Raw genomic sequence first — 14458 nt, 5'->3', positions numbered from 1 at the left:
TGGCGACAACATCTGAGAAAATAAGCCTGTGTGTCTGTGCAGCAGTGCGGTGCTGCTGCTGTGGAGGGATGTGAGGTGGCGGGTGCTGCCTGCGAGCCCAGAGGAAGGAGATCTGTAGCAGAGAGACAAGTGGCACTGGTATGTGTGTGTTGCTGTGGTGTGTATGTGTTATGATGAGGGTACCGTCAGTGGGGACGTGGAGTGTGAGTCATCTCGCTGAGACGTCAGTGCTCCGTCATCAGTCGTCTGCAGCAGTCTAGCAGACACACACACGCACACAATAGACTTTCAAAATATTCCTCTCAAAGTTAATGAGTGGCTCACTGACGTCCTCACTGCGAAATCAAAATCAGATGTTCAGTTAAGCTGAAAGGATTAACTAAGTAGATCTCATTATGAATGAAACACTCAGTTGTTTGATAGCACTGATGGGATTAGTTCCACAGCAGTAATGTTACATATTGTCACTCCAGTCCAGATGATGAAGGACAATATGAGTGAGCTCATGTATAGCAAAACACTGCATTATCTGTGCACGAAAACAATATAATAAGAATACGAATTCCTTGTAAATGGGCTGCTTGTGTTTGCTTTCCAAGCTCTCTGTGATGAGAGTGACCTATGCCATCGCCACCGGCTCTGGTCAAGTAAAGTCGAGCCCTTCCTCCTAAGAAATGTGGCTCTTCGACATGATTGATGCTCCAGGTCTCATTGCTGTGCACAGCCATCAGAGAGAGACTAAAGGATCGTGCTAATGGCCCTGCTACATTTGCTTTACCCAGCCGGCAGACGCCGGCTGCTCCTCCGTGACAACCTGACTAATAAGCCAGGAGTTCAGTGTGCTGCTATCGATTCACAGGCTGCACAAGGAGGTCGAGCCGGCTGCCGCTGCTGAAAGGAAGCTGGATCTTTATTGGTTAGATAACAGACACACTCACCGAGGCAGTCATATTTCTCGTGGACAGCGATATGACAGGAGGGCGACAGTGAATGATAATGATGATGTTTTCGTTTGATGTACACACAACTTCAACATGTACACGTAATGTATGTGCTTGTAAATTACTCTTCAGATATGTCCAACATTAAAGAGCAGGTGAAGCTGTACAGGTGCACATGCTGCTTTAAAGTTGCATCTCATTGGATCATCAGTCGCGGAGCGTGATGATAACTGCTGTCCGTTTGTTGTGCGCTCAATTTGCCAAACAATATTCGAGACAGGGTGACATTTTCCCGGTGGGAGTTATCTGGTTTCGGCATATGCACGTGTGACAGCTCGGACTATGAAGGGAAATTAGTTTCTGATCAGTATCTCTTTATGACATTTATTCCCCTTCCTGAATGTCACACATAAAGGCAATGAGCGGGCTTGTGATCACAAATGTTAATGTCCACAACTCTGTAACCACAGAGGGAGGCATCCTTGTTGAATGATCATGAACGCATATTATTCTATGCCCGAATCACACGTTTGTGGAAGAAATAAATCTTTGATCTGAGTGCAAATTAAATTGCTCGTCTAAACAGAAAGGATATAAAATACCCTTGCAACATCCAGGGATTCGTGTGTCCACTGAAGAAGGCAGACGCTCATGTGAAGTATAACCGTAATGAAGGACTTTCATCTTTCAAAGAGCAGGATTTTTGGCTCCTCGCTCCGAATTTGTCGGAACTTAGAAAGCTTTGAAGTTCACAAGTGAAATCCAAAACTGGCAGATTTGGTTTATGTAATCAGTAGACATAACGTCTGTGCAAAGAAAGAACCGAGCTGTCATTGCTGTTAACTACAGCTTCACATTTACCTCGCTGAGAATCCACTGAAACTAAACCTCGCTCCCTGGGGCCGCATGAGAAATTGCCACTTGACCGCGCCGTGCACACCTCAGAGACGTCTGCTTGTTCGTATTGATTGATTATGGATTTAGAGTCAATCCAGGGATAAGATATCTTCCACTGATAACAGCGAGGTTGATATTCTAGATAATGACCTCAGGTGATGTATTTCTGTGTAAGACAGATTGCTCTCATCCACCCTAATGCAGACCAAAAGCTTTGAACTGTGTTTTTTTTTTTAGGAATTATTCATCTAGATGTTGCCACACATCAGAGCCCAAACCTGTGAGAGATTTCAGATCATTGCATAAGGAAGAAAGGGAAACTTGTCCTGCTCACCTGTGAGTCAGAGGAAAGCTGTTGTTTTGTTTAAAAGCTTTGAACTTCCCTCATTCATCCATTCATTCACTCACTTACTCACTGCAGAGAGTCGGAGCTCACAGTCTAATTAAATTGATAAATTAGCTCTTAGATTTTTAATTTGATTTGACGTGAGACTTGAAAAATTTGATAAGAAATGAGTTTAGTGTGATGCATAAATATCTTTATCATCCATCTCACTCAAACAGCAGAGAGATGAAGTAAACGAATGGTTGGTGAAGAAAGTCGAACATTAAATAAGCTGGAGACCCTGATATATTTTTCTCAGGAGTTGGTGGAGACCAAACCTGAGCTAAAATCTGAGTTGGCCAATCAAATACATGCAAGCACACCTTCCTGGTGGATTCTTTGTAACTTGATGATCAGTTGCCACTGTGGTAACTTCCCAGAGTTCTTGTCTCATAGTATCATAAACTGCTGTGTAGTGTTTCGGTGCCTGATAAGCCCTCTGATCTGTTACTCCAACTGGAACTCCTGACTCGTATTGCTTCGTCTCACAGTATTGTTTTAACTCTGGGCTGCTTTTGGTCGCTTATAGGGCACTATGTATTGCACAACAACTTGATAAGTTGGTGGTATATCAGGGCTGTGTTTCTGTGTGAGTTTGTTTTTGGTATAATAGGTCGTCAAAAAGTACGCAAGGCACGCCATTCACTGTTTCTAGGCAACAACAGTTGCAGCTGTTATCTCATTGGTTGTGCTTTGAAAGGTCAGCGGCAACCAAAGTCAAAGTTGAAATAATTTAAACTTTGAGCACAGCACTTTGTGGCAATTTGGATCGGTGCGACACACCAAAGGTAGCGCTTCCGCCTAGTCCGGCGCCAGTGCCCTCACTATAGAAAAACAATGGCACAGCCAGTGCAGAGCGATTTTAATGCTGATCACGTGTGGGCGGCTTTAGCTGTATTTGAGTTCTGCTTGCCTTCCTAAAAAGCCGCTCAAATTCTCAAAAGTGACATTTGTAGGGTTTGATTACTCCTCTCATTACTTAATGCACCATAGCGTGTGGTATAGGTTTATTATATCAAGACAATTTTTAATGGCGGTTGTGCCTGAATAAAATCAAACCTGTTTCGTCTTTATCAAAGCAATTGAAAAAATAAATCCTGACGTTGAAGGTACCCTGTGGCGTTTTTAACCACTGGTGATGCTATATGGAGCCATGATTTGATAAGTACGTCCTCGTATTGACCACACGGGTCACGTGATGCTATTTTACTTAACAGTTGGGAGCAGTAATGCCAAGAAACTTAGCAATGCAGCAACAAACGTGGGAAAGAAGAAGACTGCTACCTAGCAAACATGCCTGTAAACAATATAGGTTAAACATTTTCAAAATCAGCGTTGCCAATGTTTGGAAGGAAATGGCACTCATCAATTTATTTTATTTATGAGGATAAACACAATTAATTTTTTTTAGAAACCCTGAATGTAACCATAACTGTTTGAATGTACCTTTTAATGATGTTTTTTTTTACATTTCTTCTGTACTCACACCTTCATGTTTTAAATAGTCCCATTTACACAAGGCATTCAGCCTTCTACTGAAGATAACTACTGTACGTTTCTCACTTAAAGCTGGTTTAATAAAGTCGTGTAACCAAAGAGTCTCTCTGAAATAGCCCGGCAGCTGCACATCCCTGCTATTTAAACAGCCACTATATGCCCCGCAGGTAGTCCAGAGCTGAGATTGGATTCATTTTAACAGGCTAAGGAAATCTGCTGCAGATTATATGGGGACTTTTGAGGAGCTCAGCAGCCAGGATGTAGGCAGTAGCTCCCCTTGATCCCTGCGAGCACAGTTTCATTGGCTCATGGCTGCAGGAGGAAATAAAAACAAAAAGGAGAGGAAAGCACATGCCACAGGGAGCAGCTGAAAGGCCTTACACTGTTAGTTTCTAGATCTCCAGCTGTACTAGGAGGCTGTTTTGCTGCAAATTAACTAGCAAGCGAGGAAAAAACAGCTGTGACGTCTCACCCATGCCGGGATTAAAGCTAAGCTCCTTTGCACGACTGTATTGGTGCCATGTGTCCATCCAAGAGTCAAAACAGACACAACGCTGAGCGTCAGCAGCAGCAGACCTGTTTTCACTGCTTTAAAAAAAGATAAACAACCTCATAAATCCTCTTGGATTTGGTATTATCACACAAGCTGCACACCACATTTATCACGGCATATTTGTGCACTATCTGCGGTTGTAACCATAGAAACCAGTTTGAGGTACATCACTGGCCTTTTCCATCATTTGAAACGGAGAACGTGACGTCAAAGTGACCACTGTTTTCCCTCTGTGGGAGTTTTTCCCTTTCATTCAGAGTGGTGAGGGGCATGCTTGACAGATAACAGGGTGAGTCAGCGGCACTATCGTACACCTTAATGAGGAAGTTTGCTAAGCCACAACACATGTATCAAATTCATCTGTAATGAATGCATATCTTCCCATGACACAGGAGGGAAACACTTCTTGTCCTTATCACCTCATTCAAACGAACACGAGAAGAGAGGAAACATTCCTCTTTTAATGGAGAAATAAAACCACGTCACGTGAACGTCAGACAATAAAAACACTGCTGGTTGAGAAACATTGTCTTCATAAAGTTAGATTACACATTTGTTTAATTTCTGTTGTGTCGTTTGTTATTGGAAGTGGTAGAAGGTCACAGTGAAATTTGTAAGATGATACCTGTAATGATTTTTTTTTTTTAAAGTGCTGAGGGTGTATATAGAATAATGTTACATTTTATTTTAGCAATGGCCCGTGACAGGCTGTGGTTGTGATTATATCACAGCTAAGAGGCGACGCAAAGTCATCAAGTATAGCAATTTGAAAGTTATAGACACATTCCAATTTAGATTAAATAGATTTCATTTTATTAATAAATAATAATGTTCACAATTAAATAGGTACATACCGAGGTGGTTGCTATGAAACAGTGGTTGCTATGGAGTGTTGCTAGCAGCTAGTATATTTCTTTTTTCATCACAGGCTAGCGTCCTAATGATTTAATTATTTTATTATTATTGACATTATTCTAGGTTGTCATTTATTGTGCAACCACTGAAAACCTGTCCAGCGTCAGTAGGATGACTTTGATAACTGTTTGTACTAGGCTTTTATTTGTTAGGTGAAGGTGTGTTGCATGGCGTGGCGTGGCGATGATGTTGCTCCACTTTCCCCCTTCCTCCAAGACGCTGAGTGATACTGAAAGTGCAAAGGAATTAGACGTCATAGCAGTGTTGTTTGGTTATTTGGTGCCTTCAAATGGGGTCGTGTTTACCGTGTTCATGAGAAGAGTCCATATGAACGCCCCCCTCTTGTCATATTCACGACCTCGTAAGTGGAAAGTTTCTGAAAGCTCAGAGTTTACGAGTTGTGACGTGTTTGTTGACGTTGTCAGAAATGGCGGAGGCCTTGGAAGTTAGTTTTTCGGTATATAATAAGTTCATATATTGTAATTTTAGTCGTATATTGTTTTTCTTCATAATTTTATAATATGTCTGAAGAAAATGTTGATATTCCCGACAGCCTCATCTTTTTCCTCTGTCCAATACATTTTGTTCACAATATATAACAACTAGTTTTGATACTTTTGCTTAAATATTTATCATTTTTAACAAGACACTTATGTATGTTGTTAGCCATGGTTTCCTCGCAACAAACATTATCATGAATGTGGGAGTCCAGCCCGCCACCTGAACCCATCTCTGTCTCCCGGTGCTGTCTGAGCTGCTGCGTCAGCAAATGTCTGATATCTTTAAGTCAGCTCAGTGCTGATCTCTTCAGCCCTCAGGCTCCGTCCTGCCGCTGAAGGCTGAGAGCCACAAAAACCCTCTCTGTGTCTCTTCTCACTGACCTTTTCTGTAGTTTGGGTCAGGTTGGAGGCAACTATCAGGGTAATTTCTCTGCAAGATGTTTTGAAACTGAAGGAATACCCCAGTGCTTTCATTTTCTCTCAAATTTCAACAGAACACTGGGACTGTGTGTTGATCTAAATTAAATATTATTGCAGGATTTTTTGGGGTTTCTAAACATTTTTTTTGACCTATTTTTAAATCTCGGGATGCCAGTGTAGGTCGGGTTTTGCACCATTTTGGTCAACATTGCAAACTTGACGAGCAAACGAGCAATTTTGTGGACATTTGTGGTCCTCAGAGGATGAATCCTAATGACTCTGGTAATCCCCTGACTTTTCATGTAGCGCCACCAGCAGATTGACACTTTCGGTTCAAACTGACTATTGGATGGTGCACACATTCACGTCACCCTCCGGATGACTTGTAATAATTACTGTGATGTGAGAGTCCAATGCAACTGATCTATCCATCATGACGCATCTCGTCTTGTTATCAATGTGGTTACTAGACAACGATTTAAACAATCGGCTCACTTATTAACTACGTGGCCTTTGCTGTGTGACGTGGACCACTGCTTGTTTTCACACTCTCATCAGCTTTAGCTGTACTTTGTGGTGCCAATTAGCAAATCTTAACATGCAATCAACGCTGAAACTAAGATGGAGAACATGGTAAACATTATACCTGCTAAACTTGAGTAAGTAAGCTTTGCCATCGTGATCATATTTGCATGCTGATGTTAGCATTTAGCTCAAAGCACCGTTGTGCCTAGAGCTGCGTTCATCACGTCAGTTTGTCCAGGCTGTACTTACAAGTTGCAGAGTCTGAAAAAACATTTACACCAGCAGCCTCCTAGTTGTAATCCCGAATTTCTGACAGCTACCATGCCTGCCGTTTGGTGAAAAGAACTACAAATGTGGCAATCCTCACTGGTAGCTAAATCTCAATAAAATATATAGAAAATATTTACACTAATGTGTAGAGCTGCAACAATTTATTGATTAAGTGATTAGTTGTCAACTGCTAAACTCTCCGGCTAAAACTATTTTGATAATCAATTAATCGGTTTGATTAATTTTTTTAAAAAAGGAAGTCAAATTCTCTGATTCCAGCTTCTTAAATGTGAATATTATCTGGTTTCTTTACTCCTCTATGACAGTAAACTGAATATATTTGAGTTGTGGACAAAACAAGACATTTGAGGACGTTATCTTTGACTTTGGGAAACACTGATTAATATTTTTCAACATTTTCTGACATTTTATAGACCAGACAACTAATCGATTGTTAAATGCAGCCCTAATAATATGAGTGATTCAAATTTGAAATGTAAAATGTATGTCTCTTTGACTAAACTATTAACCAATCACTTGTAATAAAAACACAACAAAAGTAGCTAATTTAGGCTATTTAATCATCTAGCAGTAATTATCTTGAAATAATGCGTGAACGCAGCAGACATATTGGCATGTCATAGCGGGAAAATGTGTAATTAATAACATTAGAAATGGCTGCAGAGCTTGTTCCCGGGTCCTGATATTATGCATGCAGGCTCACTGGATTTGCACTTGTTTTACCTAAATCTCATTAGACCGTGGTGAAGCATTAACAGGAATCTGAGTCTGGTATATTGGTATTTTCAAGCTCATGGAGGAAGATGAATAAAATATTTAAAACATATTTTTTTAAATTAAAAATATATGAAATTAAATCTCAATATGCCATCAGTGTATTCATGTTTGTGAAGATCTTGTCTGTGTGATGAGTGATTGAGTCTCTTTAAGAGCAGCAGAGAGAGGCTGAGAGGAGCAGGGAGTCTGTGTTTTAGGACGTGGACTCAGGCTAAAGTTGCAGGTTCAGGTTTCACTGGGATCTGGCGGAGGGATCTCACCCCGCTGACCAGCCTCTGCTTCCTGTTTGCACTAATAAGGCCCCGGGGGCTCATTGGCTGAGCTCAGCGCAGCAGCACGCTGGTGCGGTGCTAATCACCAGTGACCCACATGACACCGTAAACCTTATAGATCTGTCAGCGCACTGCGTTCTCAGATTACACTCGACAGCTCGCCGGTCATGCCCATTTTGTTTAATGCTCACGATGGACGCTCAACTCTGAGTGATTCACGTTATTCCCCAGTGTTTTAGACATAAATCCTTCCTCTGTATATTGTCGTGTTTTTCTGCTTACTGCTTTTTCATTAGCTACTGAGCTTAATGACATAATGCTACAAAGGTCACCTGCTGAATCTTACATGTAAAGAATTGATTTCTTTTGTCAGGCAGTGTGTGTGACTTGTGTTTCCTTTGTGGGATAACGCATCATTTGGAAGTTCTGATGTGGCACATTTAGTTTGTACAGTTGCAGCTGCGCCTGCATCGATTAAAAATAAATGACTCATCACTTCTCATCTAATGTGTCCTGATCTGTGAGAGTCATGAGCAGCAAAGTGGGAGTGTTTCCTCTTTATGAAAAAAACAAATCAATATCTAATGATGATTATGAGTAAGGGGATTTGGTGCTGAGTTATTTACAGATTAGGAAGCAGTATTTGGGATATTATCTGTAAACTGAGATACTAGAGAGCCATGCATCCTTTACCAAAAAATAAGCTTATTAAAGTCAGCTATTAATATTATAATATAATATTAGTATACTTCTTTTAAACTTAAAATAAGAGAATATACTTTCAGTTTACTCTTTATGTACTTATCAGAGATATACTTAACAAAAGTATACATAAGGATACTTGGTGTTGTGTACAGAAAGTGTACAGAAAAGTCTAAGTATACTTGGCTCATACTGACAAGTATACAGAAAAGTCTAAGTATACTTGGCTCATACTGAAAAGTATGCAGAAAAGTCTAAGTATACTTGGCTTATACTGACCAATATACAGAAAAGTTTAAGTATACTTGGCTCATACTGACAAGTATACAGAAAAGTCTAAGTATACTTGGCTTATACTGACAAGTATACAGAAAAGTCTAAGTATACTTGGCTTATACTGACAAGTATACAGAAAAGTCTAAGTATACTTGGCTTATACTGACAAGTATACAGAAAAGTCTAAGAATACTTGGCTCATACTGACAAGTATACAGAAAAGTCTAAGAATACTTGGCTCATATAGACAAGTATACAGAAAAGTCTAAGTATACTTGGCTCATACTAACAAGTATACAGAAAAGTCTAATTATACTTGGCTTATACTGACAAGTATACAGAAAAGTCTAAGTATACTTGGCTTATAGGCCTACTTGTACTTAATCTTTTGAGTGAGACATACTTTGAAAAGTATAATTAAGTATTCTTGCATTATAGGCCAACAGAAAAGAGTAGTTGTGCTTACTTTTTTATAGAGTAACCTATTAAAGTGTTTTCTGAGTCCACTGCATCTACTCTGATGAAGAAATCAAGTTCAGTACAAACTTGTTTAAAAGTACAGACTTTTAGTGTGCATTATTCAGTAACTTTAAAAACAAAAGTGGATTCAGAGGTGAATCCACAGAAGTCCATTTAATCTGCAGCCAGGCACTAGCCAGAACGCTGTGTGTTATTGTTACACGCGCCACACACCGTTACATAACACGCAGCCTTCAGCATATTGTGCAATATTTTCAGATAAGAGTAGAGAAAAGTATGTGAGGACAACAAATAGCTACAGTATGTCCATGTGCTGTACAAACTGCGCAGTGCATCATTTGGTGATGGTGTCACATTTTTAGTACGCCAGCAAAAACGCATGACATTAGCAGGGAAGAAGGATCCGTCTCTAGTGGTCAGATGTGCAGTATGCGGCCCGTTTTAGAAAGACTAACATTACCTTGCGCGACCCAGGGCTGTATGTGCTGTATGTCCTTCATAAATGAATCGACTGTCTTCTTCTCTGCTGCTCTTGCACGCCTGTTACACAACTCGTCTCTGATCCTCGGTAAACATGCATTGGTATGCAAAAACAAGTCGGCAAGACTAAACGCTGCCGTTAAAAATAGTTCAGACCGGTTTTCTAAAAGACCTGCATCTACTTATTAAACGATAGCGTCTCTGAACGCTGCTTCCTCCAGGTCCTGAGTGCAGGGATCCATCCAGCTCAGGTTTCTGAGGCCTCGGCTCAGCTGCTGGTTTCACACTCCTGTGACAGTGGACGAGGTGAAAGGGTAATCTGATCCCACCTGCTGACACAGCGTCCCAGTAACTGGGGATACAACTAATTCTGTTGGACAGACATAAATTGTTTCATTGACACAACCAGTTTGAATAATTCATGACCTGACACAACTCCCAGTGCTATCACTTTGCAGCAAACAATTGCCGGGTGGGGTCTGCGGGAAGCTGAACTTCCTTCTTCCTGACTTTTGTTGGGTTCATTAAACTGACAGGATCCTCTTTCAAGTTCAAGGATTTTGCTTTTGTTGTATGAGGATTGTAATGTTTTATTATAGTGAGAAAAACAACTAATCTGTTTAAACATGAAACACAGCAGTATTTTTTGTAATTTTTTTCTCTTTGTAACAATCAATAACGTAGGCCACTTCAAAATGAGCTTTTCAGCAAGCTGTCATTGCATTCATTTCCTCTCTCTCTCTCTCTCTCTCTCTCTCTCTCTCTCTCTCTCTCTCTCTCTCTCTCTCTCTCTCTCTCTCTCTCTCTCTCTCTCTCTCTCTCTCTCTCTCTCTCTCTCTCTCTCTCTCTCTCTCTCTGTCTCTCTCTCTCTCTCTCTCTCTCTCTCTCTCTCTCTCTCTCTCTCTCTCTCTCTCTCTCTCTCTCTCTCTCTCTCTCTCTCTCTCTCTCTCTCTCTCTCTCTCTCTCTCTCTCTCTCTCTCTCTCTCTCTCTCTCACACACACACCGACCGTTGGAACCAGAGCCTCCACAGAGTAACTGATAATGGACCATTGTGTGCCGTGTGGTCACAGGAGCCAGATGATTGAAAACCAAATTAACTTTCCTTCTGAGTGACTCTTGAGTAAGCTGAAGCCGTCGGCGGCTCACAGGTTCATACCAGTTTCAAATTCTTGTCTGCTTTAAATGAGCCGGAGTCGCTCAGTCGTATTGATTTTAAGGTGTTGGATACAGTGAAATGTCACCGAGACAGAGAGCAGCTAAGGACTCAAATATGTCATCAAAAGCACTTTATATCTTCAGTTTGCACTTTTGTATTCTGATATCACAATTATTTTTTGTATTTATGTTCAATTGTCTCTGATGACTCAATCAAGAAGAGGCCGTGACACAAAACCTCAAATATTCACTGCTTTGTCCTGATTAAACTTTAAATAGGAACATTCTTCTGCTAAACTGAGTCATCACTTCAAGGAATTTACCTCCCCAAGGCTTTCTTAGTTTTTCATAAAACCACAGCGATGCATATATATGGCCAACACTAGGGGTTCAGGTGGGGGGGGGAAAGTGACTCATGTAAGAATCGCGATCATTATCTTCTACGATTCTTCCTAAAAAAAAATATTTTTTTATTTTCCCACTTTATTTATTTTTATTTTGTTCTGTACATACATGAACTGTACAAAATCAGACTTTCATACTATGTGATAATGTTCCATCTAATTAAAGTACAACATGCATATGTACAAGATGACAGGAAGCAGCGTTTAGCTTTTAGTGTCAGAGATCGCTGTGATGTTTCCTGTTCTTTCACTAAATGTTTCACCTTCTTGTTGATATCGTTAAGCTGCCTGATAAAATAACCTTCTTTGCTCCTCCCTCATAACATTTAGCAAAAGTTCTCAAAAATATTTTTTTATAATCTGAAGATTGATAAAAACCTCCATCTTCTGACATTTTGGGATTTGGGGACAGATCAGAGACTTTATCTTTAAATGCTTTGTATCATTTTTGTTTATTTTATTTTTAGGGGTATAAGAAAATATTTAAACAAATCCAATATCACAGTATTATGTATTGTGATACTGTATTCATTCTCAAAAACACTATTGATTTGTAATTAATAGTTTATATGCAAAGATGAACTCGGCCAATACTTTATTTCATTTGCAAAGAGATGCGCCCTCTCATTGTTTGTGTCCTCTCAAAGTTGAGCTGTGATGTTGATGTTACAGCAACAGTGATAAATGCAAATGATTGCATAAAAAAGTTAAAAAAATAACTCATATTTTATGCATATGGTGGTTTGTCCTTTATACTATGACAGTTTTCCTAAAATTAGATTTAAAAAATGTATCGCCTTGCTTACTGTATATCCCTTTTTTTATTTGTACTTTTCGTTGTGGCTTCTGATACCACTGATGTTACATGTATTGAAAGCAATAAGAAATGTCTCACAATATGAAACACTGTACTGTCATGTACTGAAGATAAAAGCAATACAAATTTGTATTATAAAAAAAAATTGCTAAAATTGTAAGAAATTTTAATTAAGAACCGATTTTGAGTCGAGAATCAAAATCGAATCAGTCGATACCAAAAGACTCAACTGTTCTGTTTTTTTTAACTTGACCATCAAATTTTATGCTCGAGTTAAAAAATCTGAGTTTGTTGTGCAGGATGTTGACCAGTTTGATTCTGCTTTACTTGAAGCTGGAAGTTATCACTTGAAAACAGATTGATTTAAATAATCTTTGAGATGGAGGATATTGGCTTTTACTCTTTTGCTCTGTGATGATATTGACTGTTTGTTTGTTTCTGTTTACCTGCAGGGAGCCTGATATTCCAGCCTGGGCTCCTTTACTCTACCAGCTCCAGCTGCTGGACGTCGGAGAGAAACCGGACCCGTTGACCCTGCCCATCGCTGACCGCATCCGCATCGGCAACCAGAAACGAGAGCGAGGAAACTTTCATTTCCAGAGGGAGGAGTACAGCATGGCTGCCAGAGCCTATTGTATGGCTCTGGATGTGCTAACCACACGCAGCATAGGTAACCCTTCATCAAAGCCTGAATTTATTCATAGAAAAGATTTCCATACTGTCGCCTGTACCAGAAATGTGTTGTAGTAGTCGACGTGAGCATTATCTTCAAAAAGAAATGGAAATAGAAAACATAAAAATGAACACGCACGCATCCGTTAGAAACATAAAACACAACATTTGACCTCAAACGCAACATTTCCACATCAATATCTCAGCCCACAATGACACAACAGATCAGTGCTCTCCTCCAGTCTGCCGTCGCACTAATCATACCATCACCATGCAGAGACACATCCATCTGAGCCGAGTGTCACCATAAATGTTTTTGCTTAATTCTTTTGCATAATCAAAGCTAATCAACTTTCATATTATTTCCACCTCCTTAATCGCTCTAATCATTGACGAGGCAGGGTGGTACCCGAGAGGGAAATGTGACTGAACAATGACGAGAAAAACATGGACTGCTTCATAATGCCTCAATGATGGTGGAGCAGCGAGTGAACTCACTGTGGCACTGAAGAGACGAGTTTATCAGGGCATCCAGATCATGTAATTAGTGGATGAGAAGATGAGCAGAAAAATAATAATAATGAAGCAGAAACATCAACATCTTAACTCTTTTTGGGTTATTCTGGGCCCATCAGACTTATTTTACAAATATGATTCATGACACGTCGAGATTATTATTCACTCTAACTGATTAACCAGTAATCGTGTGCAACTAAACAGGCACTCGCATAAACATTACACTTGATCACACTCAATTCTCTGCAGATTTTTAACACAAATTTTACAGATAACCGTCTGTAATGGAAGTAAATAAAATGTGAGTAGGGATTAAGTTTAAAAGCCCTCCTGCCCCCAAACACTAAAAAAATTTAAATAAAAAATAGGAAAGAAATTTGAACTCAGTGTCCACTTACTATTTTTTTCAACATGAGCTATCGAAAGTTTCTGAAATACCAAGTACGTAGAGTTTAAGTCAAGGTTTGCAAGGTCAGGAATGAACGTTCTTGCTCAATATTTAGGTTTAGCTTTCAACAAATTTAAAGGAACAGTGTGTCGTATTTTGGGAGATCTAATGGCAGAAATGGAATATCATATTAATAAGTATTTTTTCTTTAATGTATAATCACCTGAAAATAAGATACGTTGTGTTTTCGTTACCTTAGAATGAGCCGTTTATATCTACATATGGAGGGGGTCCTCTTCACGGAGCTGTTCGCCATGTTTCTACAGTAGCCCAGAACGGACAAACCATTCATTGACTCTAAAGAGAGCCTTTCGCGTTTTTTTACATTTTCACGTTGGCCACCGTAGTTCTACATGCTTGGCACACGGGAGAACTTTCAGTTGGTTGCAATCTGCAACCTCACTGCTAGATGCCTCCAAATCTTACACACCATACCTTCAAGAAACAAAAGTTATAAAAAACTCAAACTCTGATAGATCACATCTTTGATATTGAGCTAAATAGCTAAATGTCTACCTAATAAAAATGAGAGAA

At 39.8% G+C, this 14458-nt stretch overlaps 1 protein-coding gene across 1 annotated transcript in view; it reads left to right on the top strand.

The window, feature by feature from the left end:
* Positions 1-14458, top strand: part of fkbp16 (FKBP prolyl isomerase 16) — a 71818-nt gene that overhangs the window by 52491 nt on the left and 4869 nt on the right. The window contains exon 5 of the mRNA XM_074633000.1: positions 12741-12958. Coding sequence (XP_074489101.1) covers positions 12741-12958 — 218 coding nt within the window. The remainder of the gene's footprint in view (positions 1-12740; positions 12959-14458) is intronic.

This window comes from Sebastes fasciatus, chromosome 4 (assembly GCF_043250625.1).
Source record: "Sebastes fasciatus isolate fSebFas1 chromosome 4, fSebFas1.pri, whole genome shotgun sequence".
NCBI lineage: Eukaryota > Metazoa > Chordata > Actinopteri > Perciformes > Sebastidae > Sebastes > Sebastes fasciatus.
This window is presented reverse-complemented; position numbering and strand designations above follow the sequence as displayed.